This window comes from Amborella trichopoda, chromosome 12 (genome assembly GCF_054954075.1).
Source record: "Amborella trichopoda isolate Santa Cruz 75 chromosome 12, AtrichopodaSantaCruz75HAP2 v2.0, whole genome shotgun sequence".
NCBI classification, from domain to species: Eukaryota; Viridiplantae; Streptophyta; class Magnoliopsida; order Amborellales; family Amborellaceae; genus Amborella; species Amborella trichopoda.
In genome coordinates, this window is record NC_142347.1 from 32,211,604 (window position 1) to 32,239,568 (window position 27,965).

General features: G+C 37.9%; 1 protein-coding gene across 4 annotated transcripts; it reads left to right on the forward strand.

The window, feature by feature from the left end:
- The first annotated feature begins 18,280 nt into the window (after positions 1-18,280).
- Positions 18,281-27,537, forward strand: LOC18430988 (two-component response regulator ORR23). 4 transcript variants are annotated; one of them, XM_011623848.3, is made up of 7 exons: positions 18,281-18,888; positions 19,482-19,634; positions 20,033-20,431; positions 20,656-20,732; positions 20,851-20,914; positions 21,408-22,354; positions 27,182-27,537. In XM_011623848.3, exons 1-7 carry the CDS (start codon positions 18,744-18,746, stop codon positions 27,251-27,253), a joined length of 1,857 nt encoding a protein of 618 aa, XP_011622150.1. In that variant the 5' UTR covers positions 18,281-18,743; the 3' UTR covers positions 27,254-27,537. The 4 variants fall into 4 exon arrangements, with proteins under 4 accessions (XP_011622150.1, XP_020520897.1, XP_088709538.1 ...); XM_020665238.2 differs by lacking the exon at positions 27,182-27,537 and adding an exon at positions 23,184-23,454; XM_088853412.1 differs by lacking the exon at positions 19,482-19,634.
- The last annotated feature ends 428 nt before the right edge of the window (positions 27,538-27,965 follow it).

A 27,965-nucleotide genomic window follows, 5' to 3' on the forward strand; every position in this document is an offset into this window, starting at 1 on the left:
AGAAAACTTATGAGATTTTTCTCTCTGGTCGAAACACAGTGAACTCCTCTCTCTAGCCAAATTTTTATCGGAAGCTCCTTCTCAAGTATTTGTGGGTAAGTGACATCGTCTTTCTGAAAAATAGTCTATTTAAATAGTGATATTTTTGTCTAGGATCTTTATTTTATCAGTTTTATGTGTAAGTGACCTCATTGTCTCGAAAAATAATTCATTCTTTTTAAAAATAAAATGAAATAATTATTTCTGCTTATTATCATGAATTTTAGGCGCGATAAATTTTATGCGCACGTGACCTCATTATCTTGAAAAATAATCTTTTTGATAAAATTGTGATATTTTATCTATGTTAGAAATTTTGAATGCTGTAAATTAGAAAAAATAAATTTATTTATTTTTCTTGTTTATTGTTAGAAATAAATGTGATATTTCTGCTTTTAGTAAAATTGTGATATTTCTTTCTACTGTTTTAAATATTTAGACATTGTAAAATTCATGTGCAAATGACTGCCTTATTATTTAAAAATTGACATTTTTGCAATTGATTATAGTATTGTTGTGAAATGTTTATTTGTGAATTGATATTCCATAAATTGTGATAATTCCGTATTCTTGAATTTTTATAAGAGTTTTTCTATACATATTAAATTGGAAATTATGCTAGAATGCCTTTACAAACTGCTACCTTTTTAAATTTGAGCCCAAAATATTTGATTGGTTATTTTTGAAATGTTACAGAGAGTGACTGTTATTAATGGTTTAAGTGAAATTCATATTAATGATTTCAGTGATATGTTGAGTACATGATATTGTTGCTTTCGAATGTTTAAAGAGATTTAGAAATAATTTAAGTATGCAAGTGGACTCATCCGGTTCGCCGGTGAGGTATAAGTGGACCTATCTGGGACGCCGGTAGGGATTAAGTGGACTCATCCGGTACGCCGGTGAGGTATAAGTGGACCTGCAGTGATTAAGTGGACCTATCTGAGACGCCGATAGGGATTAAGTGGACCCATCAGGACGCTGATGGGGTATATAGGTGACCTACTTGGGACGCCAGTAGGGTATTTTGTGAAATCCTTTGAATTATGTACTGCCGTTAAAAGTGTTATAAGCATTTCAATTACTCGGATTATACTTAATTATGCATTTATTGAAAGTGAAACTGTTGATGCATTTCTATTAATAGATCTCAATTTGGAAAAATATTGATATCTTTCAAACATGATTATTTTTGGGATTATGATGATCACTTACTGAGTAGCCAAACTCATCAAACTATGGTAAACATTTTTCAGGATAACTGCTGATTCATTTTGAGTGCTAGTCAAGATCAACCTTGGAAGATACTGTTGTTGCGCTAGCTTTCTTTATTTACTTTGTAGGACCTCGCCACTGTAAATTTGTCCTATCAATAGATGTATATATGTTGTGTCCGTCACATCTCCGGAATAATAGTATTGTAAATTCTTGGGGTGTGACAGACACCTTTTCAAGTTCATCATAAAATATGCTTTTTTATATAATGCTTTTGTGGTCCGCATGCGTTTTGGTACTTATGGGACCAAGTTGTGACTGACTCCTTCCTTATTTGAACCGACGATACAAGTACCCTATAACAACTTGCCTTGCCGAATGTTGCTCTTCGAGAGGAGTGAGAAGTATAACATTCTGAATAAAACCTGTCTAAGTTCATCTTTCGAATCCTTATTAAGGTGCCTATACTGTCTCTCAATGTTATTTTTTTCTTCTCAATCACTGGCATCAACACAACCTCTAAGGAGGATATCGTGCTAAGCTTCTTCCCTGGGGGGTGACCGAAGTGGATTCTAACGATTGTGGACCTTTTTCAAGGACTTGATAAACCCAATACTGGTAGATTCCCTTTTCTAAAGGAGCATGGTGGCTGCCCTTGCTTAAGGGCTTGATTCCCAACTCATCAATGCTTCCAATTTGGCCAACTAGTGGGTGCCTTTGGGTTTTGAATCCTAATTCAGTGGCATTTTTTGTTCCAACAACTAGGGGCCTTGTTTAAGGGCTTTGGACTCGGACTTATCAAAATATGGATATGTCTGGCCGTCGAGGGCCTTGTTTGAAGATTCCCTTCCCAATCCATCAACTTTTTCTTAGGAGAGGCTTGTGGCGGGGGCCTTTTAAGGCCTATGCTCCCATTTTACACTAAGCCCTCGATCTTGTCTATTTTTACTTTAGATAGACAATTGAGGGGGGAGCCCTTGATAGGGCTTAGTCTCTTCTACGACTTATACTCAATTTACCAGGTTTAGTCAGGGGCTTTTTTTGTGGCCTATCCTGAAAGTCTAAACCTATCGGTAACTGAGGCCTTAGTACGACGGTATCTTTCAAGCCGATTATACTGAGCTTAGTCGAGCGCTTTTTGGTGGCTTTCCCGAAATTCTAAACCTATCATTAGATGGGAACCTTAATAAGACAGTTAATCTCGAAGCCGTGGTATTGGTCCATGCTAGGCAGTCAATGGCCTTTTGGGAACTTTTATCTAGAATTGTCGACTTGCTCTTCTTGTTTTTTGTTGATGTCTTGGATTGGAAAATCTCTTCGGCAAGTGGCTGACTTGACTTGCCAGCTTGATGATTCTTTTGATCTTCAGTAGCTCTTTAGAGGCTAACCCATCTTGATGATTCTTCTGATCTTCAGAAGCTCTTTAGAGGCTAACCCGAGTCATTGGAGTTTTCTTAAGCTCTTTTTGTTCTCAGTGGAAATGTACCCTTGTGAGGGGTATTGATTCCTAAACCACTAAGCTTTTGTTGTCTTTGAATGGGTCGAAGCCACCTATAGGGCAAGTGCTGCATCAACCTATTTATTAGCTCGGGCGCCCTTTCGGGTTTTCACCTAAACTAGGTGGAAGTGGTGCCGTAAAACGGTTTTCACCAACTCCTTTTTTATTAGGCTCTTTCACCGGTGACTTTGAGGACACGTCTGCCTTTTTATTTCCATTTTTCCTCATAGCGCCCTTTCGGGTTTCCCCCATGCTTGGTTTTCTATTATTGAATGCTTTACTCATGGCTTCGTGGCCACGCCCGTCTTTATTCTCATTTTCACTCATGGGGCCTTTTGGGTTTTTACCATGCCCGATTTTCTTGTTGGCACTTTTACCCATGGCTTCATGTCCATGTCCGCTTGAAACTCTCATTTTTACTCATGATGATCCTCATCAGATGCTCATCATGCTCGACTTTTTTGTTTTTGAACTGTTTTACTTGTGGTTTCATGGCCACGTCCATCCTTATTTCTTTCATGATTCAATACATGAATGATAAAAATGAAGGCCTCCTCCTTGGTGGTAAAAGTGGAGGGGTTATGAATGTATGGGACTCACTGAGAATAATGGATACCACGGGTGAGGCTCATAGGATGTAGTGGTTGGTGTTTAACTGGTTGAAAGGTGAAACATATCCCATTGGGGATGTCAAGGTTTGAATGGGTCACATGGTGGCGAATGGCTGACACTTGCTGAGGGTATAAGGACTCGTGTGAGTCGTGAGGTAATGGGAGTGTGAGTCCATTGGTGATGGTATGTGCCCTAGTTTGTAGGGATAAAGGGGTGGTCGCAACCTTAGGGATTGAAGTGTCTCTCATGTGGTGAGATGATAGCATATTTCATGCACCAGGTGTGATAAAAGCGCACTGGATACAATGAGTCATGTGGCTCTTGATGGTTTCATTCATGGCTTAAGTCACTAGGCACCATGAAGGCTTACGGAAGTTAGGTAGTTCTCATGTTCAGTATGACACACTGGGAATGATGAGGTTTTGGGTGAAGTCCAGGTAAGATGGGTGTTATAAGGTATTTTTTGATACTTGTTTCCTCGACATGAATAAGGAGGAAGATAATTGCGACCTAGGCCTGCGGGTACCAAAATGCCAACGGACTACGGAAGCACTGTTCAAATAAACTCTGATCTGGAGAAAACTTTTAAAACCCGTTGGCTCGGTCCCATAAATCATGTGGGGGTATCACTAGAATCCTTAAGAACATCTGCCAAGTTTCGTTCCGATTCGACAAAGTTAAGGTGAATCAGATGCAAAACCAGTTTTCAAATTCGGTCGTTGACATGTCGAAAAGGAAACTTATAACTATAGTCCTATCACCAGGGCCTCAGATGAGCACTAGACTACTTTTGTTGGATTTAGAAGCTCTAAAAAACCTCAGATATCAAATTTCAGCTCATTCGGACTATTCTGGACCATTCTGCGACCAAGTTACTCAAAAAGTGTGAGTCCACACTATTCTGATGTACCCTCGGTGAACCAGTTTCCATAAATGGAAACTGTATCTTATGATTTCATGATCAAGTTCAAAAGGTAATAAATTTTCCATTTTAAGCCGGATTGACCCAAAATTTTAAGACATTATTCGTCTCGTCGACGTGCACGTTTTGATATATGGCATGGCCCGTGGCATAGCCCAAGAAAGAAGAAATCCTAGAGAGAAGTTGTTTAAGAAAACTCATAAATTTCCCTTCAATTAAACAGTCATATCACGAAGCCCCGACCTCGGATCAACTTGAAAACGGATCCGTTGTGACCGTGATGTCGAGGGCTTCGGTCCAAAGTGATCATCATATGTGATAAACGACCGAAAATGATGTATTTTGATGTTGCAAGAAGGGATATTTTTAGGCGATTGAAATCCATATTCTGACAACTTCCTCAATTTGGAAAGTGGTGATCTGGTCGCCAAATCGAGCCATTCTTGTCACAAAATGATCATGGCGGCCTCCCCGTCATTTTACGATAGAACGATCGAATTAAAATGTTAAGGAATAGATAAGATCTAAGATCACAAATTTCTAATCTTTTGTTGGTTTTGTCTAGAGCTCGACACTTCGATTCGAGGATCAAGTTATATGTCAAAATGATCGTCTAACAGAAACCATCACTTTTTCCATTCTTTTCACCGAAAGGTTGTCAAAAGGGCCCAAAATGAGCCCAAATGATCACCATAGCCCATGGCTCCTTTTTTGAGACCATCTTGCCATTCCAAAATTGTGGGTAGGGGTAAAATGGTCATTTTGCCCCCAAAATAGGATTTAAATTTAAATCATGAACAATGTAGTTTTTAGCAATTAAGGTTAGTTTTGAGCACATAAGCATTGCATGATCATTTGTAAAGAGACTTCTTCCCCATAAGTTAAAAAATTAATAGAATTAGCTTGAGTTCCCCTTGGTTGGAAACATTTTTGCCTCTACCCTTTTCATTTAAAGTGAGGAGAGAGAAAAATTTTCCCCACAATCCACTAATCCTAAAACTCCTCACTTTCTACTTGAAACTCCCCGCTTTCATTTTAACCCCCAGTCCGGTTCAAGGGCCATACTAGGGAACCCCTCACTCTCTCTTTCTCTTCCCCTCTCTTTTTCTTCTCTCTCCACTCCTTTCCTCTCTCTCCTAATCAGGCCGACCCGCCTCCCTTTTTCTCTGCTTCCCTCTCTCTCCTTTTTTATCTCTCCTCTCCTTCCCCTCTCTCCTTCTCTCTCACTCTCCTTAACCGGACTGGCGGCTAAGCCGTCAGGTCGCCTCGCTCTTTCTCTCCTTCCCTCTCTCTCCCTTTCTCTCTTTCCTCTCCTTCCCTTCTCTCCTCTATCTTTCCCTCTCTCTCTCACTCCCCCTTTCGCTCTCCTTCTATCTCTCTCCCTGCCTAATCAGGTCGATGGTTAAGCCACCAGCCCCCCTCCCTCTCTCCTTCTCTCTCTCCTTCCCTTCTCTCTCTCTCTCCCTCTCTCTCCCTTCCTTTCCTTCTCGCTCTCTCTCCCTCGCTTAAAGACATCGACCCGCTTGCCTCTCTCTCTCCTTATTCTCCCTCACCCTCTCTCTCTCTCCCTTCTCCTTCTTCTCTCTTTCTCTCTCCCTCGCCCTCTCTCTCTCCCTCTCTCTTTCTCTCCGCTCTCTATCTCTCTCTCTCGCCTAATCAAACTGGTAGCTAAGGTGCCAGCCTGCCTCCCTCTTTCTCTCATTCTCTCTCTCTCATTCTCTCTCCTCTCTTTCCCTCTCTCCCCCTCTCTCCCTCTCACGTCCAACCAGGTCAGTTGCCTCCGTCTTTCTCTCCTTCCCTCTATAACCCCCCCATCCTCTTCGTCCCTTATTTCTCCTTCTCTCTCTACTCTCCTTCCCTTCTTTATCTTTTTCTCTCCCTTACCTCTCTCCTTCTCTCTCTTCACACCCGATCGGGCTGCCGACCTGCCTCTATCTCTCCTCTCTCATTTTTTATCTCCCTTTCTCTTTTTCTCTCACTTTACCTTTCCTTCTCTCTCCCTCTCTCTGTCCCCCTCTCTCTCCCTTCCCCCTCTCCTTCTCTCTCTTTTTTTCTCTCCCTCTCTCTCTTTTTCTATCACCTTACCTTCTCTTCTCTCTCCCTCTCTCTCCCCTCTCTCTCCCTTCCCCCTCTCCTCTCTCTCTCTCTCTCTCTCTCTCTCTCTCGCTCAACAAGGTTAGCCACCGGTCCCTCGCCCTTTCTCTCTCTACCTCTCTCCCTTCTCCTTCTCCTTCTCGTTCTCCTTCTCTCTCTCTCTCACCTAACTGAGGCCACCGGCCCACCTCTCTCTCTCTCTTACCTAATCGGGGCTGTCGCCACCCACCTCCCTCTTTCTCTCTTTTCCTCTCTCTCTCTTTTCTCTCTCCTTTCCTTTCCATCTCTCTTCCTCTCACTCTTTCTCTCTCCCTCTCTCCCTTCTCCCTCTCATTCTCTCTCTCTCTACATGGCCAATCAGGTCGGTGGCAAGGCTGCCAACTCACCTCTCTCTCTCCTTCTCTCTCTTTTTCTCTCTCCTTCCCTTCCCTTATCTCTCCCTCACTCTCGCCTCTCTCTCCCTTCGCCCTCTCCTTCTCTCTCTCACCTAAAGCCGTTAGCTCACCTCCCTCTCTCTACCTCTCTCTGTTCTCCCTCTCTCTCTTTTCTCCCTCTCCTCTCTTTCTCTCTTGCCAACCAGGTCGACAGCTAAGCCTCCCTCTGTCTCTCATCTCTCTCTCTCTCTCTCTCTCTCTCTCTCTCTCTCGCCTAATCAAGCCGCAGCTAAACCACCTACCCGCCTCCCTCTTTCTCTCCTTCCCTCTCTTTATTTTTCTCTCCTCTCCTTCCCTCTCTCCCTCTCTCCTTCTATCTCTCTCTCACACCCAATCGGGCCGTTAACCTGCCTCCCTCTCTCCTCTCTTTCTCTCTCTTTTCTCTCTCCCTTCCTCTCTCTCTCTCTCTCTCTCTCTCTTTCTCTCTTCATTCCTTCCCTTCTCCCTTCCTCTTTCTCTCCCTTTCTCTCTCTCTCCCTTTTGCCTCTCCTTCTCTCTCTCTCTCGCCTAACCAGGCCAGTGGCTAAGCCGTCGACCCACCTTCATCTTTCTCTCCTTCCCTCTCTCTCCCCTTTCTCTCTCCTCACATTCCCTTCTCTTCCTCTCTCTCCCTTCCCCCTCTCATTCTTTCTCTCTTCATGCTTGATTGGGCAGCCGACCCGCGTCCCTCTCTCATTCTCACTCTTTCTTCCCTTCCCTTCTCTCTCACTCTCTCCCCCTCTGTCTCTCCATTCCCCTCTCCTCTCTCTTTCGCCCAACCGAGTTAGTCGTCGGCCTGCTCCCTCTCTCTCTCCCTCTCCACTCTCTCTCCCTTCTCCCTCTCCTCTCTCTCACTCTCTTTCTTTCTTTTTTTATCTTTCCTTTCTTTCCTTTCTCTCATCATCTCTCTCCCTATCTCTCCCTTTTCCTTCTCCTTCTCTCTCTCTCATCTCCTTTTCCCCGGCTCTCCCCCTCTCTCTCTCTCCCACTCTGTCTCTGCACCCAACTGGGCTGGCGACTCCTCTCATTCTCTCTTCTATCTTACGCTCTCTCTTTTCTTTCTCTCTCCTCCTCTATTTACTCTCTTTATATCTTCCTTGTTCTCTCTCCTCCTCTCTTCATCTCTTTCCCTCTCTCTCTCCTCACTCCCACTTTCTCTCTTTTTCTGTCTCTCTCACTCACTCTCTCTTTTTTCTATCTTCTCCTCACTCTCACTTTCTCTCCTTTTTCTCTCTTACTCGCTCTTCTCTCTTTTCTCTCTCACTCATTCTCTCTCTCCTCCTCTCTTCTCCTTGCCCCAACTTTCTCTCTCTCACTTTCTCTTCTCTTTTCTCTCTCTCATACTCTTCTCTCTTTTATCTCTCTCACTCGCTCTCTCTTCTCTTTTCCCCTCTCTTCTCGTTCTCTCTCACACATGCTCTCTCCCCTCTCTCCTCCTCTCTTTCCCTCTCTCCTCGTTCTCTCTCTCACGTGCTCTCTCCCTTTTCTCTCTTCATTCTCTCTCTCCCCCTCTCCTTCTCTCTTCTTTTCTCTTTCTCTCATTTTCTTTTTCTTCCTTTCTCTCTTCCATCTTTTCCAAGCTCTTCCCTCTTTTCCCCTTGAATATCTACTCCCTCGACTTTTATTTTATGTCCTCCACTATCATGATACCCTTCTCTTGACCACATGAATCATCTTCTAGAAATTTTTAATTTATTTTTTTATTTATATGAAGTTGTTTGTCAAAATGGCATCGAGAGGCTGTCATATTAACAAACAATCTCTCGTCACCCCTACCTTTTACATACATACCCATATAACGACAAGTTAGGTCTTCTGACCCACTTGTCTGGTCACCTTATGCGTTTGTGTTCATAAGGCACATAGTACGAGTAAGGGAGCTAGAGCCGAACCAGCCTCAGGCTAGGGGGCTTTCCATCGTGATCTAAGAGGGTGCTTGCAAACGTCCGAGCGTGTCATGAACCCATCGTGAGGTAGGTCCCACCTCACACCCCATAATTCTCTCTCATTAGTTGGTACATGCCTGCACGTGCACTTCACACACTGCGGTTTCTGAGAGTGATCTCGAGCTGGACCCACCCATCCAGGTTCTTGCACGGTCTCATGACCCGATGAGATTGAGGCTCAACCGGCTTGACAAGTCCACTGGGGACATCGCTACCCATTGTCGGTTTAGTTTGCTTACCAAGCATTCTGCTCTTCACACACACACATGCCTTTGGGATTATTTAATCTCTACGCCCGAGTTGGAGATTTCGTCATCCCCACACTTGTGAGTTTGTCCCCTCGGGATAGGGTTTTGCAAACCTCGCTCCCTACTTTTCTCTTGAGTGTGGATCAAGTTTTGTGCTCCTGGGTTCTCACCTGGCTCATGGTGAGAAGGGACCCTCAAGTCCCTTACTTCCCATTTACCGGTGTCAACGGCCCACCCATTGGTATCACTTGCATTGGTGGCATTACGACCATCTCTCACCGCATTCACCCAGTTGTTGACAAAACACTTGCCGGTCCCACTTCTCGAGGCAGCCGAAAGGCCACCTCTCTCCCTTTTGTAGGACTCGTTACCATTCGAATGACTATGGTCATGGTAAAGAAAGACCACATAACTACAAGGAGTTATTTAATAAATGGCATTCCTCGCTCATAAATGTCATTGAACTCGCATTTGGAGTTTTGAAAGCATGTTTCTCTATCTTGAAAGTGGCTACTACCTATCCAATCAAAACACAAATAAAGATTGTTGTTGCATGTTGTATTTTACACAATTTCATTTTAAGTGAAGATGGTAATCTTCCTGATTATGAAGATGTAATAACTGATCAAAACCAGCTACAGTTAGTAAAAGTTCCAGAGTCAAAAGTATTTGGGAGGAGTAAGTTAGGATGTCAAAGAAATAAATATTCACATAGAAAAAAAAATGCAAGTTTTTTTCACCTCAATTGGAAAACATTCTCGTCTTATTTTATTATGTTGGTAGACTGTTTGGAGGACTAATTTCATTGATTTGTCAAAAAACCCTCTACCCCATCTTGGGTCCCTAAAAGTACTGATATTTAGGGCCAGAATGTTAATCCTTCAGCTTGTCTGGCATTGTATATTACTCTCACCTCTTTTCCGACAGCTTGAAAACAATTTCTAGACACCCCAACAAGAAAAGAGAAGGGAAGAGTTAGAGAGAAAGTGTTGGAGAGAGGATGAGTTGGGGCTCAAGTGGCGAGCATTGATGAGCATTGAGAAGAATGAATGTGTTTGAATAGAAATAGGGCTTAAATTTTAAGAAAACTATTCATAGCCATCGTTGGCTTTCCATATGTCATGATTGTATCTATATTTAAGAAAATCTGAATCGCCTTGTCTCCATTGACTTGACCCATTCCAAAACCAGCAAGATTAGTCCTTAATAATCTCTCAAGATTCATAAGTAAATCAAGCACAACTTGCTTCACTATAATGCTCTGCTCTGTACAAACCACCTCTTTGAATATGTGAAATCTTGCATCTTGTTACTGGTTTTTGTAGAGAGCATAAGAGGAGGGTGAGAAGAGATTGAAGGTGAAAGCTAGGGCTGCAGGCCTGCCTGCTGTTCAAAGAAGATAAAAACCATTGGCGCATGCATCATTTTGTAAACTAAGTTCCATATGGAGTTTTCTGATATTTTTGAGGAAGAAAGGTGGAGTTTAGCTGTCTTTGAGATGATGGGAGGGCCTGAGCCACTATTTCTAGAGAGAAAAATATTATTAAGCTTGAATAAAAACAGGTGTGAGAGAGAGACATGAAGTAGGGAGGAGAAAGAGGGTAAAGCAACAGGTTAGAGAGAGAGACATGAAGCAAGGAGGAGAAAGAGGGTAAAGCAGGAAGGAGATGAGGGAAAAGAAGGGAGGAGAAAGAAGAGCGTGAGGGTTAGAGAGAGAGGCACGAGCAGGTAAAGTTTTAAGAGAAACGCGACTCAAGCTAAAGAGATTTGAGTCGGACTTGAATATTTTTGGCTCGTGGTTTTGGGGGTAAAGTGATGTCTTTTTTGATGAACTAAAAATTGTTATTAGGTTATCCAAATGGTTCTTACTTTTCTATCATAATCGTTTTTCTTGTTATTTGAAAATATTGCAAAAAATTTTGGGTACATCCAAACTGGCACTTAGCTTTGTAATTATATTATACATTCCTATATTAGATGAATGCATTCCATGTGCATTTTTTTAAAATACTTGATGTGATAGTGATATTTGATAATTCATGTTAGACATGCCGAATGAAATTCCAATGACTCAGTTAAATCCCAAGACAAGGAGGAAACTTAAATGGACTTAAAAAATAGAGACAATTTTGTTAGAGCTACTTGTTGAGCAATGCTTGGTCATTAAGAAGCCCGAATCAGCTTTTAAAAATGAGCAATTGAGTGAAATTGAATGCAATTGAGTAGGAGTTTAATGCCAATCTTGGAATGAATTTGAAAATGGATGCTTTTAATAATAAACTTAGAACGTAGTCAAAGAACTACAAGGCTGTCAAAAAAATGAAGGATCAAAGTGGCTTTGGATGGAATGAAGAATCACATATGGCCATAATCGATAATTCTTTATGGGATGACTATGTAATGGTATGTGTATCTTTCTCATCTATCTAATTTTTTATTATTTTGACAAAATATAAATTACTTATTTAAGTTAATGCATATTATATTAATCTTACAATCTAATCCGTTTGCAAAGAACTTCAAAGGGAAGTCCTTTGAATACTGGAAGGAGCTGAGCATAATTGTCGATAATGATTTTGCCAATGGTACTGGTACCAGGGCAACAACACAAACTAGAGAGGGACATTGATGATGATGTTGAGGATATTCGAGAGACGATTATAGGCTTAGATGATGATGATGGTGTTGAGGAAATAGGTGATGATGAGAACTTTCGAGACACCAATCCAATCAAGGACGAATGGAATGAACACCAATCCATTTGAGAAATCAACATCAGTTATGTCATCGAGGAAGAAAGAGAAAACTATGGTTGATACTGTGGAGTTAATAGGTGTAGCCGTGAAAGAAATTGTAATTATAGGGTTGAGGTAGCTAGTAGCAAACTCACATATAGAAGAGGTCTATAGAGCTCTTAAACAAGTCCACGGCCTTGCTCGACCCATCTTCATGCAAGCATATAATGAAATGTTGACATACGTAAATATTAGTGAGGGATTCTTAGAAATGACTGAAGAAGATCAGGTGTTTTGGATTAACTCGAAGTATTTTCAAGAAGGTGGTGACATGTAAAGTGGAGTGAAATCCACACTTTTTTTATTTGGGTTCATCTCTCTCTTTATTGAACTGAGATGTTTTTGGACTTGGGAATTTTTGTTCTCCATCAGTTTTTATATCTAGGATAACATTAGTAAATCTTATTGGAACATGACAATTTTATTTCACGTTTTCATTCTCTCTTTAAAATAGTGATGATTAAGATCGATATTTTGCACTCTCTCTATATTTGGAATGGTGATTATTTATACTTTTATTTCTCTCTTTCTCTCTTTCTCTCACTTTCACTCTGGAATGGTGATGTTTTTATTTGAAAATCTTTTTGGAATAGTTTGATGATGACTTTAATTCTGCAATTTAGTGGAATTTTGTGACAAAAAAGAAATAAATAATAGTTTATATACAAGTGCTGGGTAAAAATGTTGGCAATGCATTTCCCATATTTCTTCTAGACATTGCCAAACATTAGCAATGTATTTCCCAGGTTGCATCTAAATACTACCCAAACGGTAACAATCCATTTGTAGGTAATGTATTACGCAGAAATGTATTACGTCAGTAATATATTTCATAGAAAATATATTCCAAGTATCCAAACGACCCCTTATTTGAATGGTTAGTATAGTTTAGCCCTAGGTCTCTATTTCAAAGCTATTTTCTAAATCTCTCACCTTTTTTGCTTTAGAATTTCCAAATCTTCTTCTTGTTTATGAATTTTTGGCCTCATCGTCCCATAAACTAGTAACTGCCGGTGGTTCATGAGAGAGAGCGGTTTTTAGGCCTATCTCCCTCTCGGACCATAATTTGATGGAGCTACAATCACTACCTTTGATCGACTCCGTTCCTGTTCGAAGATGCTTGGCGTCAAGGCCGAAGAGCCATGTCCCGCCTCGCCGCCCTCGAGTGTTGTTGTGAACACATATGAACTTCAAAAGATATGTGGAAAGGGAATGAAATTGAAAATTCAAGGAGATTCCAAACATCATGGATACTATTTCTCATCTTCTAAGACAATGGTTAGGTTAAGGACTTTGAAGAACTCCTCTTAAGGTTGTAACACAAGGAGTAGGATTTGAAGATAAATGAGTACTTAATGATTCCTCATCCCGAAAGTCCCATCCAAGGATAGGTCAAGCTCAAAATGACCATTAAAGGGGACATAAGTGGTTAAACTATAAGACCTAAATTTTTTAAAAGAATTTTCAAAACCTCCTAAACATAAAATAAAAACTTTCAAAAATCATTTTTGAAGAAATTTTTTCAAAGAATGCTCTTAAATTCCCAACCTTATTTTTTCAAAAATCTATCACTCATTAAAAATTTCAAATTATGTCTTACAAGTTTGTTAGAAAATCTTAATTTCTGACTATCCTATGCCCAACACCTAGTTTTATTTTCAAAATTGTCTCTATTTTTAAATTTTTTTTAAATGTTCTCCAAAATGGAGTTGAACAACCTATATATGATGTAACCATGTTTCTGTCTTTTTCAGTCTCGAAGATTGGGCTAAAAAACTTTAGGAAAACTCTCTTTTTGGAAAAATTCCACTAGAAGCCTCCAAAACAACATGGAAAAAATCATAAAATAGCGAATAGTGACACCAAAAACATGTTGGAATTGAACGAGACACACCCCAGCTAGGCTCAACAAAACCTCCAATATGAGCTAGCAGTGTGTCTTGGTTAGTGACACAAGGCATGCCACTAGGCCTAACGGGCTCAACAATGCGGTCCACGTGTTAACAAGTTTCGGGCCATGAAACAATCCAAAACATTCCACAAGGTTCCAAAAGATTCTAGATGTTTCTAGGAGATTTTTGGATAAGTTCTTAACGAATTTTGATTAGGATTTTGACTAGCCAAGCCCTATCAAACCTAGAGATAAACCAAGGAATCCTAATCTTATAAAAGGATATTCTCTAATTTAGTAGCCATTTGAATCCCCCAAGGCTTCCATAATTCAACAAACTAAAATTCCCCAAAAAATCTAAGGAAACAACAAAAATCATAGAATTTTCCTTACTAATCAATAACCTAAAATCCTAGAAAAATCTCAAAAAAATACCCATAATTCCCTGAGCCAAGAATAAACCCTAGAAAATTCTATACTAAAAATCCTAAGCCAAATGTCTACAAATTCCTACTAAATTCTTTACAAATCTTCAATACAAAGAAAACCCTTTCAAGTCAATACTTCAAGAAAAATAGAAGGCATCAGAGGTGTAAATCAACCCGTAGTCAAATATAGGTCCCAACTCTGAGATTCTCAAGTAAGTTTTCTTTTCTTTTCTTTAGCTGAATTTTAGTTAAATTTAACCTTTTATTTTCTTTATCTCTTTTTCTAGTTTTCATGGTTTCTTTGCCCACTTTTTGAGCGGTTACAAGCCGGCATAGCCGTCGGTTCTCAGAGAAGGCTAATCTTTCGAGATCAATATCTAATTTTGAATCGTTATTTGACAGATACCATATTTTCCATTGAAATATAAGTGTTTAAGTTGAAAGCACGATTAAAAGAGTATTTCATCCAAAATTCTCTAAGATTTCAGCTAAAAATAAGAAATCTCTTAGGACCCGTTTGGTTTTATGGATTCAGATTTCTAGATGTCACTTTTTCTAGAAAGGCTGAGCCAATTGTGTTTGTTTCACGTAGAATTGACATTTCCGTTGGAATTGAGATTTTCGTGAGATTTTGACTGCTTATTTTAAGCCTAAATTTTGGAAATCTCAATTCCACCAAAATAGGTGGAATTGACATTTCATGGAAATGACTCATTTTGCTGTTGAAGAACAAAAAATTATTTAAATTTTAGAGAGGAAAACTATATAAAATTTTAGAAAAAGAAAACATATAGAATTTTAAAGAAGGAAACTGTAATAAATTTTAGAGAGAGAAAGCATACAAATTTTTTTAGAGAGAAAATATATGAATTTGTTAGAGAGAGAAGCTATCTAAAATTTAAAGTTTTAGATAGACCATATTAAAATTTTAGAGAGAGAGAAACTATCTCAATCTTAAGTTTTAGAGAGAGGAACTACTTGAAAATTTTTAGAGAGAAATATCTCAAGAGAGAGAAATTATCTCAAATTTTATGTTTTAGAGAGAGCATATTAAAATTTTAGAGATTAGAAACTCTATCAAATTTTAGATAGAGAAACTTCTGAAAATTTTTAGACACATCATATTAAAATTTTAGAGATTAGAAACTATATCAAATTTTAGATACAGAAGCTTTTGAAAATATTTAGAGAGATAAACTATCTCAAATTTTAAGTTTTAGAGAGAGAAAATATCTTAAAACTTTAGAGAGAGAAGCTATATCAAATTTAGAGACATAAAGTGCCTAAATTTTTTTAGAGAGAGAAACTATTTAAAAATTTTGAAATAGAGAAACTATCTCAAATTTTAAGTTTTAGAGAGAGAAAGTATATTAAAATTTTAAAAAAGAAACTAATTGAAACTTTTAGAGAGAGAAGCTATCTCGAATTTTAAATTTTAGAGAGAGAAAATATCTTAGAACTTTAAAGAGAGAAACTATATCAAATTTTAGATAGAGAAAGTACCTAAAATTTTTAGAGAGAGAAACTATTTAAAGAAATTTAAATGGAGAAACAATATCAAATTTTAAGTTTTAGAGAGAGGAAGTATATTAAAATTTTAGAGAGAGAAACTACCTGATAATTTTAGAGAGAGAAACTATCTCAAAATTTAAGTTTTAGAGAGAGAAAGTATCTTAAATTTTTAGAGAGAGTAACTATATCAAATTTTAGATTGAGAAAGTACCAAAAATTTCTTAGAGACCATCTTAAAATTTTTAGAAAGAAACCATCTTAAATTTTAAGTTTTAGATAGACAAAGTATCCTAAAATTTTAAAGAGAGCAATTATATTATATTTTAGAGAGAGAAACTACCTGAAATTGTTTAGAGAGAGAAAATATCTCAAATTTTTTATAGAGAGAAACTAACTCAAATTTTAAGTTTTAGAGAGAAACTATATCAAATTTTAGAGGAAGAAAGTACATAAATTTTTTAGAGAGAGAAACTACCTCAAAATATTTTGACAGGGAGAGATTGTTTCAAATTTTAAAATTTTGAATGAGTATATTAAAATTTTAGAGAGAGAAACTCTCTCATATTTTTTAGAGAGAGAGAGAAAGGGTTTGCATTTTCAAAGAAAAAATATTCCAGTTAATCCAAACAGGGAATTTGCATTTCTTTTTATTTCTACTAGATACGATCCAAACAACATATACCATATTCTAAAAAATGTCAATTCCATAATTGACTTTTCCTAAGATTGAAAAATCCAGGGATCCAAACTGGCCCTTAACACGTAGGAATTTCTATCCATTATAACAATAACAATACTTATCTCAACAAAATAAATGTCAATATTATAAATGAATTGGAAAACTTATGTGTTTTTAATCAAAAGGCAAATAATTACAAAAGTATTGAGAAATTTTTGAATCAAATACATAAGAATTAAATAAAAATATAATATTATGAATTGAGAAACTTATGTTTTTAATTAAAAAGGAAATAATTACAATAGGATTGGGAAAGTCTTGAATCAAATGCATAAGAATTAAATAAAAATATAATATTAATTCATAAAACTTATCCAAAGGTGTTATTTTAATTATTTAAATATTTAATTATTTTCTATTTAATTTTAAAAAGCCCATAAAAGATAAGGTGCAGTTAGCATACGGATGCATATGTAGCTGTAGAGGTAAGGTGCACCTTCAAATTTTATCATGGTATATAATTTTGATGTCAAAATGTTCTTCGGATTATCACAAAATCTATTTTTATATTTAATTATAAAATTTTAAATTTAAAACATGGCTAAAATCAAATACATCTATAAACAAACGAAATATTGGATACGGACGGTGTAGATAATATGTTGTAAAATGTATTATTTTTAGACTTAAAATCTTTTTATTTTTCATGGTCATACATCACGATGTCGAGATGATATATCAAAGTGTTTTTCAACATTAAAACTACCTTTTATAGATTTTTGAGGTGCATATGTAGTTCTACATTATAAGGTTGCATCCTCGTATAAACTTTTTCCTAAAGATATGTGATGAATAATTGAAAAGGTAAAATGTTAAATAATAGACATTATAGGTACTTTTTCTTTCATAAATATTCGTTATTTTCAGTGAATGAATATCTTGACAATTGATCGTCCACGTGGTCCCAGGACGTTTTTTTCCTAACCGCACCAAAGCAGCACACAAGGCGAATCCGAAAGTTCAGTGAAATATAAGCCCAAAATTTCGGCCGAACTATTTAAATCCAGGTCAAAATTCGTATCTTTTTACAGCTCATGGATCGCGTGTCTTAGGCAAGCCGGCCGTGGAACCGCAACTGCCGCTTCACACGTGCCCTTGAAACGTGTCATTACACGTGCTATGTGACGCGTCACTTTGCGATGCCTACCATTTGGCCCCCAAATCTCTATGGGGCCCAACAGTTGAGCATGACAGGGGATACTACAAATGGTTCCCTGACACGTAGAGAGCCTGGCCCCCACCTGACAGATTACCAAACTACCCCTTAAACCGCAGTGAAAGAGTCCAAGTTAGATTACCCCTCTAAACTTACGAAATTACATTTCGCATTTGTTTATTAGGTGATGATTGAATAATGAAGTTTCCTTTGAATAATTGATCTCCCTCTTTCTAATGTGTTTTTTTTCTTCGAGGTTGGGAGGTTTTTCTCTCTTCCACCATCCTTTATCTCTAAATGGGCTCGTGCCCGGCCGAGCCCGATCTTGATTAGCCAAGCCGGAACCTTTGTTCGGCCCGATTTTCTTGAGAGCCAGCTTAGGCTCTATGGCTTTATCAGGCCGGGCTGGCTAGTAAATTTTTTAAAATAATGTTAAAAAGATAGAAAAATGAAAACCGAACTGGACCGAACGAGCCAAGTTTGGTCAGACCTCCTGGATATTCCTGTATATTCTATTCGTATTGTTAGGTACATATTTTTTTTTATACAACTTAAATTAAGTTACTCATTAAAGGCAGTTGTATTACTTTGTATTTTATTCATGTTGCATTCGTCTTCTTGTTTCTCTCTCCTCCATTGCCCATTATTTTATGCTCTACCCTCCAATGGGCCTCTCCATCCTCTAACTAAAACTATTTTCTCTCAATACTCCTGCACTCGTTCTCTCTATGATTTCTGAATATAACAGTTTGTTTTTATCTACTTTTGGAGTATTGTGGTTTCCATTTAGAGGGTTTTGGTCTTTGGGGTTAAATCACAAAGAGCCAGATTCCATCATTCTCAGAATCCCGAAGACCTTTTTCTCTTTGCTTGGGTTTCTTTGGCTCCCTTCCCTGTTGTGGGTTGTTTTCTCTTTCTGTTAAAAACCTTTATAGCCCATCTCCATGGAATTTAAGAGGAGACAGAAACCCCTGATATTCCCTTTATTCCTTTTAGAAATCTGGGCTTTTTGAGTGCTTTTGGGTCCAAAGCCCTCTGCTTTCTCTGGTTTGTGTGTCCCCCCTGTTGAAGAGCTTGTACTGTCTTTAACTCCTTGTTTCTCAGACTGTTATTGGGGCTTCTTTTTCTGGTTTTCCCAAAGGAACCATAAAAGGTTTTCCAAGGCTCTGTTGAGAAAAGGTGCTTTTTTCTTTTCATCTTTTTGCTTTTTGAGTTGCGGTGGAAAAATTACTACGATGACTGCTGAAGAAAACCAGAAGGGATTGAGGGAAGATGAAAGAAAAGATCGGTTTCCAATTGGTATGCGGGTTTTGGCAGTCGATGATGATCCGACATGTCTGAGATTGATTGAAGCTCTGTTGAAGAGATGCCAATATAATGGTTAGTATTCTCTTTATTTCAGTTTCGTGTATTAAATATTTCTTTGTTTTCTGCTTCATTTGTTAGATTTCATTTACTTTTTGGTTTAATTCTTATATTTTCTTTTTGGAAATACCATGAATAGTTATTTCCTTGTTTTTTGTTGCTTATTTTTGGGGGGTTTCTTTGTTGTGCCTGTTGAATTTTTCTCTTACTGATTTTACACAATAGTGGAGTCTTAGAAGTTTGATGCTACCTGTATATGTATTTTACCCCATTTTAAGTCCCATGCAAGTTATGATGAGTTTTTTTTTTGTAGTATCAAAGATTTGATCTTTATTGTGTGGCACAAGTGTAAAACACTTCGCCTACTTCAAATACTTTTTTTTCCATTTATTTGCTAAAATTTTACTCTGATCTGTACATATGAAACATTTGGATGTTCATTCTTTCTTCCAGTAATTATTTTGCTCACTGTTCTTCCATAATTACAGTGAGTGTGATCCATATCTCTGACATGAACCAGATTGTTTCTTCATTTATCTCCTATAAGTTGGTTGGTTTGAACTGGTTTTGCATTCTCTGATTGGGCCATTTTGATGGTGGATTTGCAGTTACAACCACTGGGCAGGCAAGAACTGCACTAAAAATGTTGAGAGAGAATCGAGACAAATTCGATCTTGTTATCAGTGATGTTCATATGCCTGACATGGATGGCTTCAAGCTTTTGGAGCTTGTTGGCCTGGAAATGGACCTCCCTGTAATAAGTGAGTAACTTACTTTCTGCCTCTTCAATGGGGAATTGCATTGCCACCCGAAATATATGGGGGTTTTTCTTACTCCTTGGTTGGTAGTTTATATGATCTACTTCCTTTTTTTGGGTCAAAATTTCGCAAATTTGTTGCTTTGTTTTTTGGCTTTTCTTTTCTTTTATTTGTATTTTTTGAAAAGCATTTGAATGATCTATTTTATGGTTTTTAATTCTTCAGAAGCTATTGAATTAACCATTTCCATATCCTTTTGGGTTTTCTTCATCTGAGAATTTTTCAGGTTTATCTAGAGTGTTTTTCTGATTTTTTATCGGAATCTTGAGTTTTGCGTTTTTGGTAGATAGAGAGGTTTGTTTGATGGAGCCTGACATATCTCTGATGTCATGGCCATACAGTGCTGTCTGCTATTAGTGACCCAAGTGCTGTGATGAAGGGAATAACTCATGGTGCTTGTGACTATCTGCTCAAACCTGTTCGAATTGAGGAGCTCAAGAACATTTGGCAACATGTTGTTAGAAAGAGAAAGGTGGAGCCTAAGGACCCCAATGTTACCAAGCAAGGAGGAGAAGATGCAGAAAAACTAAGGCATGGTGGGCCTATTACAAATGGGCTAGCGGATCGAAACTCCAAACTTAGTAGGAAAAGGAAAGATCAAAATGAAGAGGATGATGATGATTATGATGAAAATGCCCATGAAAGTGATGACCCATCAACCCAAAAGAAGCCAAGGGTTGTGTGGTCAATTGAGCTGCATCAACAGTTTGTTGCTGCTGTGAATCAGTTGGGGTTAGAAAGTAAGTACTTGTATTCTTTTTCTTTGTTGCTTCTCTCTCCCTATTGTACCCAAAAATGATGAGCTGTGTGGTTTTTAATTGATTCCTTAAAGCTTGGTTTTCTAGTTTGTTAAATTCTTGAAAGAAATAGGGCCTGGTGCTTGAATCAATTAACACTTAAATTGTTCGAAGATGTTGGACTTGGAGTTTGAAGAAATGTTAATACTTGTGCTATTCTGTTACAGAGGCTGTTCCCAAGAGAATTCTTGATCTTATGAATGTTCAAGGGCTCACGAGGGAGAACGTAGCCAGCCATCTGCAGGCAAGATCGTTTTTTAGCTGCTTAAAATCTTTCTTATGTATTCTATTATTGCATAATGCTCCCTCCGCAGCTACAATCTCTAGTTTTCAAGCAAATTATTCCAGGATGTTTCTTGCAGAAGTATAGGCTTTACCTGAAAAGAATTAGCACCCAACAGGGTAACATGGCTGCTGCTTTAGGAGGTATTCATCTCAACATACATGTGTGTGCGTGTGCGTGAGTGCGTGTGCAGTGTCTGTGCATGTGCAAGAGAGAGAGAGAGAGAGAGAGAGAGAGAGAGAAAGATTCTTCATCCATACATAATACGAGAGAGAGGGCATTCTTCATCCATACATGTCTGTTTAATTGTGAGAGATCTTCTTCCATGCATACATGAGAGAGAGAGAGAGAGAGAGAGAGATTCTTCATCCGTGCATAAATGAGAGATAGAGGTTGATTCTTCATCCGTGCATAAATGAGAGATAGAGGTTGATTCTTCATTCGTGCATATGTGAGGAAGTGGTTCTTTGTCTGTACATAATGTGTGTGTGTGTGTGTGTGAGAGAGAGAGAGAGAGAGAGAGAGAGAGAAAGAGAGAGAGAGATTGTTCATCCATTCAAGTCTGTTTCTTAGAAACTTGGTGATTTTAATGTTTCACTTCGTGTTTTAAAACAATTCCTTATTGGATTTGAGCAGGAATGGGAGTCCTTGGCAGGCCAAATAATAGCTCCGGCAGTCTTGGATTGAGTGGCCTTCCTTCTTCAGGGGTGATCCAAGTGGGTCATGCCCATAATTCAACCAATTCCCTAAACAATTTCAGCAAATTTCATCAGATGAACTTCTCTAAAAACCTTCAAAGCTTACCGCCGTCATCATTGGAGCTTGAGCAATTCCAGCATAAACAGTTCCTTTCTCGACTTGGGGACTTAGCTACCCCTTTTGAGGATTCTTTGACCTTTCCAGTGTCTCAACAAGAAACCAATTTTGGTGGTTGTAGCAACAATGGGTCAGGTCCCAATAGCTTCAACAACCCTTTTCTTAACGATCCAAACAACTCTTTGATGCCACAGGTTATTCAAAACCGACACAAACTGGAAACCCAACCTGATCCTAGTGTTGGGTTAGGAGCCATAAACCAAGATTCATTTGAAGTTAATGGTGCATGGCACAGCAGTGCACCATCCATGGTATTTTCTCCCAACCCACTTCCAGTGAGTCTCCCTTTAAATACTGATGATATATCTCTGAATAATGTAAAGACTAATAATATGCTGTTGAGAGAGAATGGATTTGGTGGGCAGAGCATAAATTATGGATTGAAACAGGAGTGGGAAGTTCCCCACAAGCAGGCTTATGCTCATGACCCAACTCTTCTTTTGGGGTCTCAACTTAGCCCTTCATTGCCAAATGAAAATTTGATTATGCCCATTGGTCAGAACCAAGAGCAAGGGCAGATAAATGGAATGTCTGACCTAAAGATGAATTTGGTGTCGAAGGAGCAGTTTGGTCATTCTTTCCCATCTGTTGTGCCACATAGTGGGAGCGAACAGTCCATGGCAGGCAGTCAGATGAAGTTTCAGAATGTCTTTAGTTCTGATGGTTTCCCTCTTGTTGATGATATAATGAATGTTATGGTAAAGCAGGTAAACCTCTATTTGCCTTTCCTCTCCAATCTCCTAACTTCATCATGTTTCTGCAGCCATCTGTTCTTTAACTTTTTTCATGGGCTTTGAGTAATCCTATGTTTTTTCCTAAGGGATCATTTGTTTAATGTGAAAGAACTTCCCATCACCCTAGGAAAATTTGTTTGCCGAAAATGCTTCTCTATCAACCTATGAAAGCACTTACACACCGAAAATGGTGGATTCCCACTTCCTTAAAAAAAGTGGCTAGAGGCAGGAAGGCGCTTTCCCAATTGCTACAGTAAGGTCCACTTTCTCAGAAAAGAGCTTTCTGAGAAAATTCTTTCTAGAAGAATGAATCTTCGTGTAATGCTTATAGTTTTCTACTCTCTTTCTGTCCTTCACGAAATCTGATTATTTGAGTTTGTAACAATGTAAATACTGACTGAGTTATTGTATTCGTTGGATTATCATTTCATTTGGTACTAATGCTTCTGTAGAGCTTAAGATGGTGTAATGTCCTGGAGGAATATTAGAATAAATGCAAGAATCTAACAAATGGGTTAAAACAAATTTGATTCATTTGTAATAGAACCTTAGACTCATTATATATGGGGTATGGGTTATAAATGCCTGGAATGGGATATCTCATATGCTTTTCTCTTCAGCGTCGGTTTTAAATGGTGTTTTGGTTCTTTACTGTTTGTTAGATGAGCATTCAATGTTGCTTCGGCATGCTTATGTTGATTAAGAGCATACTTTCTAGGAGACTTGTCATCACTCTTTTGTAGTTTGACCAAGTAGATATCTAAGATGAAAATCTTTGTTTATATCTTTTTTGTTTGGTCAGCATGGGATTCGAACCTGGGACATAGTGTGGCAATATCAGCACCATGACCAATCAAGCCAGAGCATATTTCTCTTTTGTCATGGTAGACTCAGATTGAGAATGTGACCTATGTGTAATATTGATTATGATCAGTCTCCAACCATGGGGTCTTATTAGCTTTTAGATAAGTTGTAAAATGAGGAAAGCACTCTCGTTAATGTACTGACATGATCGATAAAGGACCTCTTTTAACTTGGGGGAACAAAATATGTTATTGTTGATACCATTTTCATTATCTTGTGATACCCTTGATGATGTGTTTGTCAAAAGTCACTGTCGGTCTCATTTATTTCTTGAAAATTTCCTTAGAAGAAAGAGTATAAAGACTATTCCACTGTGAAGATGTACAATGTTAGATGGTTGTTTTGAGTGAAGGAGAGATATGTGGAAGTGGAAACGGAATCATCATTGTTGGAACGCAACGCATGCTAGATTGACTTAGCACATCTTGAGAGGTACACGCAGTTCTTTTTTTAAGACTTCAGTAGGGAACTGTGGATCTCCATGCAGATGATTTCAGTGCCTTCGTGATCACTTCTTATCCTACAATAGCACAATTGGATATTCACTTCATATGAGACATTGCTGGAAGAAAAAAAATATTCTTTAGATTTCCACTCCAGAGCAGAGTTTAGATAAGCTATGAAGTCCTTGAACAAAGATTTTTATAATTAGTTAGTGAACAAAATGTCAATATTTCCATAGATGCTTTTGTTTGAGGGGTGTGTTGAGGCCCATTGTTTGTTCTTCCTCCAGTTGTTTGTTGTGCACATATGTGGGGGGCACTATAGTCATTTGCTAATCATGTAAAGATCATGCAGTGAAAAGGATAAAATATTATGACTCTGAATAGAACTATGGACGTAGGCTGAGATAACTATGTATTTTATGCTTCCTGGTATTGGATCACTTTACATATATAGGGGAGAACAGAGGATCTTATAATTAATTGATGTTATATGTTGGAGTATCCGTTGCAAGACTCTCCTGTTTCTAATAGCAGTAGTTCCCAGCTTTTTCTTGTTTTATAGGGTTCAAACATAACAAAATTTGAGATGAATCTCTAGGGCCATAAAATCTGCTCCTGCATCTATCATGTATCATGGTTTTGTGGTTCATGTTTTAGGATGCGTTGTTGTAGAAATGGAAACTTGGATGTCTGTGACAAGCTTAGTTTGGTGTACTGACTATTATTGGTATGGTGCTTGGTGAACTGCAGAATAAATGTTTTGAGGTGGTTACTAGGGAATATCTTTGACTTTTAGTTTTTTGGCTTATACTATGGTTACTTGCAATGTTTAGTTCTAATTATTTTCTCCCAAAAATTTTTGAAGTAGAGATTAGGAATTAAAGCATTTGCATGTAATCTGATGACCTTCACTTGGCATGCATTTGCATGTAATCAGATGACCTTGTCTTAGCTTAGTTTTCAAATATATTAATTATTTGTGTTAAACATTAGGGATAAAGTCAAATTAGTTAATTGTTGGGCGAATTTTAAAAAATTAGTTATTGGTTATTATACCCTTTTAGCAACATTTAGTTGGATCGATTTGATTCAATGAGGATCTTAGGAAGTTGCCACTTGGTTTTGGGCACCTAAACATTGATGGCATTAACTAATTGGATGTTGCATCAAATACATCCTGAATGAATGCGTCATGAGTGTAGCAAATAGCCTTTATTTAAATATCTATAAAACCTTACGGCCTTCTATTGCTACCTACAATGACAAATGAGTTTTTATAATGCATTGTGATATTTGTTTAGAACCAAATGGCACCTTCCTCACGTGTAAATATGAATTAAATTTAAAGCACCGTCCGTGAATAGGAATTTTCCTCTTGATTGTGTTGTGGATATTGTAGATCACATGCTGAACTATACATGGCTAACCCTGACTTCAAATCATTTGTTCTAGTTATGGGATTTCTAGTACAATATGTTGTTGATTATCAAATTAGTTCTTTCTTTCTCCAACTCATCAAATACGTCGCAGACTGACTCAGACCATGATTAAGTTGCTTGTTCTTTAGAATGGTTTTAGTAGTTACTGATATGCTTTCCGGCAGTGTTAAATATCACACATAATGGTTTAGATTCATTACTAAGGTGCTGTAACTCTTAATATAAGGTGCTGTAACTCTTAATATCTATAATAAATTTTTGCTTAATTCTTTGTAAATATTGAGTTGAATATCATGGCTTTCTTTTCTATTTGTTTTCTCAGAACCATATTAAATTTTACAGTTTCCGTAGCTATTTATTGTTTCTCATGGGAGCTTTCTACCCATTTTTTCCTTGCACATACTGAGAAACTTAATTTTGGTGTTTGGGGTTATGCATCTTATTAATTCTTTATCTATGTTCAGTATGTGCTTGTTAATTTGACTCTCATTGGTTGTTATTATAATGAATCAAAGAGATGTTGTTTTCAGGTAGAAAATGTTCTATAAACATTTAGGAGGCAAATAAACAACATTTCAGATTAAGACCTGCTCAAATGATCTTGATAAATCAGATGCGTTGTATCAGCACCCTGAAATAAATGGAAATGGCAGAGGGATCATTTGGTGTTTGCTTGAGGCAGCCTATGTTATTCTAGAGAAAAGAATCTCATAAAAGTATGGTTTGGTGTCATACAAATGTCAGTCCATTTAATCAGTTAGTCAATCCATGTATTTTGAGATTGATAGCCACTTTGAAATTTCTCAATGAATTCCTAGTAAGGGGTAATAACGTAGGTAAAATTTGTAATGGGTAGGTATATCTTCCATCATGGAGTACGCCCAAGCACCCCTAAATAAATGGAAATTGCAGAGGGATAATTTGGTATTCTATAGAAAGGAATCTCATAGAAGCTTGGTTTGGTGTCGTGCAAATGTCTGTCCATTTAACCAGTCAGTCAATCCATGTATTTTGAGATGGATGCCACTTTGAAATTTCTCAATGAATTTCTAGTAAAGGGCTAATAACGTCGATGAAATTTGTAATGGGTAGGTATATCTTCCATCATGGAGTACGCCCACCTATAAGGCCCCATTCTCAAATAAATTTTTAAGATCGTTATAACTTCCTGGCCCATGAGATTCTTGTGGCCAAATTTCAATTGTTCACCTCTTATCTGCCTAATGTCTGTATAATGAAATGCTTCTCCCAGCAAACTTGTAGGCGACTTTGCAGTGTGTGATATGGCATTAAAATGTTTGGACCTTAGGTCACCGAGCCACAACCTACAATACCATGTTGGACAATCTCTCGTCGTTGGGACAAGACAGGCATTTAATTGCTATGGAACTTATTTTCTGCATCCTGAAGTGATGAAAAATATAAATATTAGTCAGTGACAAATGTGTGAGCAAAAGAGCTTCTAGGCATTCTATTATAGCTTAAAACCACAGAAAAAGTACAAAAAACAAAAGTGAAGGTTCCGAAGTCATTTGTTCGATCTATAAGGGGAGAGTGTAAGCTAAGGGTATGAAGGTGTGTTGAGGCTAAGGTTATGGATCAACTTGTTCAGTTGAAGAAAGTGAGATGTTTATGAAATAGTTTGAGTTTAACTTGCGTTCTCGGCACTGTTTTAGCTGTTCTACAAATTGGACAGGCTAAGTTTACAAAGTCACTTTGTGAGGTACAGAGCATGACGGTAGCTCTAGAGACTTCCTATTGGTTTTGATGTACTTCATTCTACAAAACCAAGGGGCTGCCATGTTGAGCATGGCAAGACTAAGGAATGAGGATGTTAAGCAATGGAGACTCTATAAATAAGATACCATTTTTGTGCTCTCTTTTGTTTTCATGTTTTCTATCCAACATGTTTGCCTCATCGTATAATTTTTATCTTTGCCCTACTGTGAAATGTATGAGTTGCTATTATGCCACAGGATCTTAATTGTAGACCCCTCCAAGTTTTGATGTATTAAGACCCATTTGAACAATCAGAATCTATTTTTGTGCAGGAAATCTCCGAAATGGGGTTATTAGATGGAGACATTGGATGCGATATTTATTCTCTCAGAACATGTATTTGAATCGCCAGTGCCTTTCTCGACCTCAGAGAAGGCTTCCCTCGAGTTTGTACCACCATTTAATTTCTCTCTTTTCAATTCTCCCTGTGTATTCCATTTCCAATTCCTCAAGCCTTTTTTGGTGTTGCCTAGGGATGATCTGATTTGGCTTTCTGTTTGAGTTGGCTTATTCTGATTATTCTTATCAGTGCTTGAATAATCCTGACCAGCTCTGATGATGTTTCTTAATAACTAGTGCTAATATGATTGTAAATTCATGGTAATGACAGCAGGTTTGCTTTCTAGTCTCTCTCTCTCTCTCTCTCTCTCTCTCTCTCTGTGGCGGAGTACTTGAATAATCTCGACAACATTTTTGTATATATATATATAAAAGTTGAAGCTGCTCTTGCCCTTGCCATTACCTCACCAATGAATTGAGGCTGGGTATCATTCATGGGAGTTCCACCGTTACTTCTCTCACTTATTTAAGACAACTTGGGTCTAAATAAAAATTTATGGAAAAATAATAAGTACGCTTGAAAGTTTTCTCATTTTTTATTTGTTCTTCTGTATTATTGTACACTGTATCCAAGCTGATATGATACAGATACAGATAAGGGAAAGCCATGTGGCGTCCAATGTATACTATTTTTTTTTTTTTTTGTCTTTGTAGAGGTTAACCCAGTTTGAGTCTTCTCATTTAGAGATGATTTGCCTTGAAAAAAGTGTTGTGATC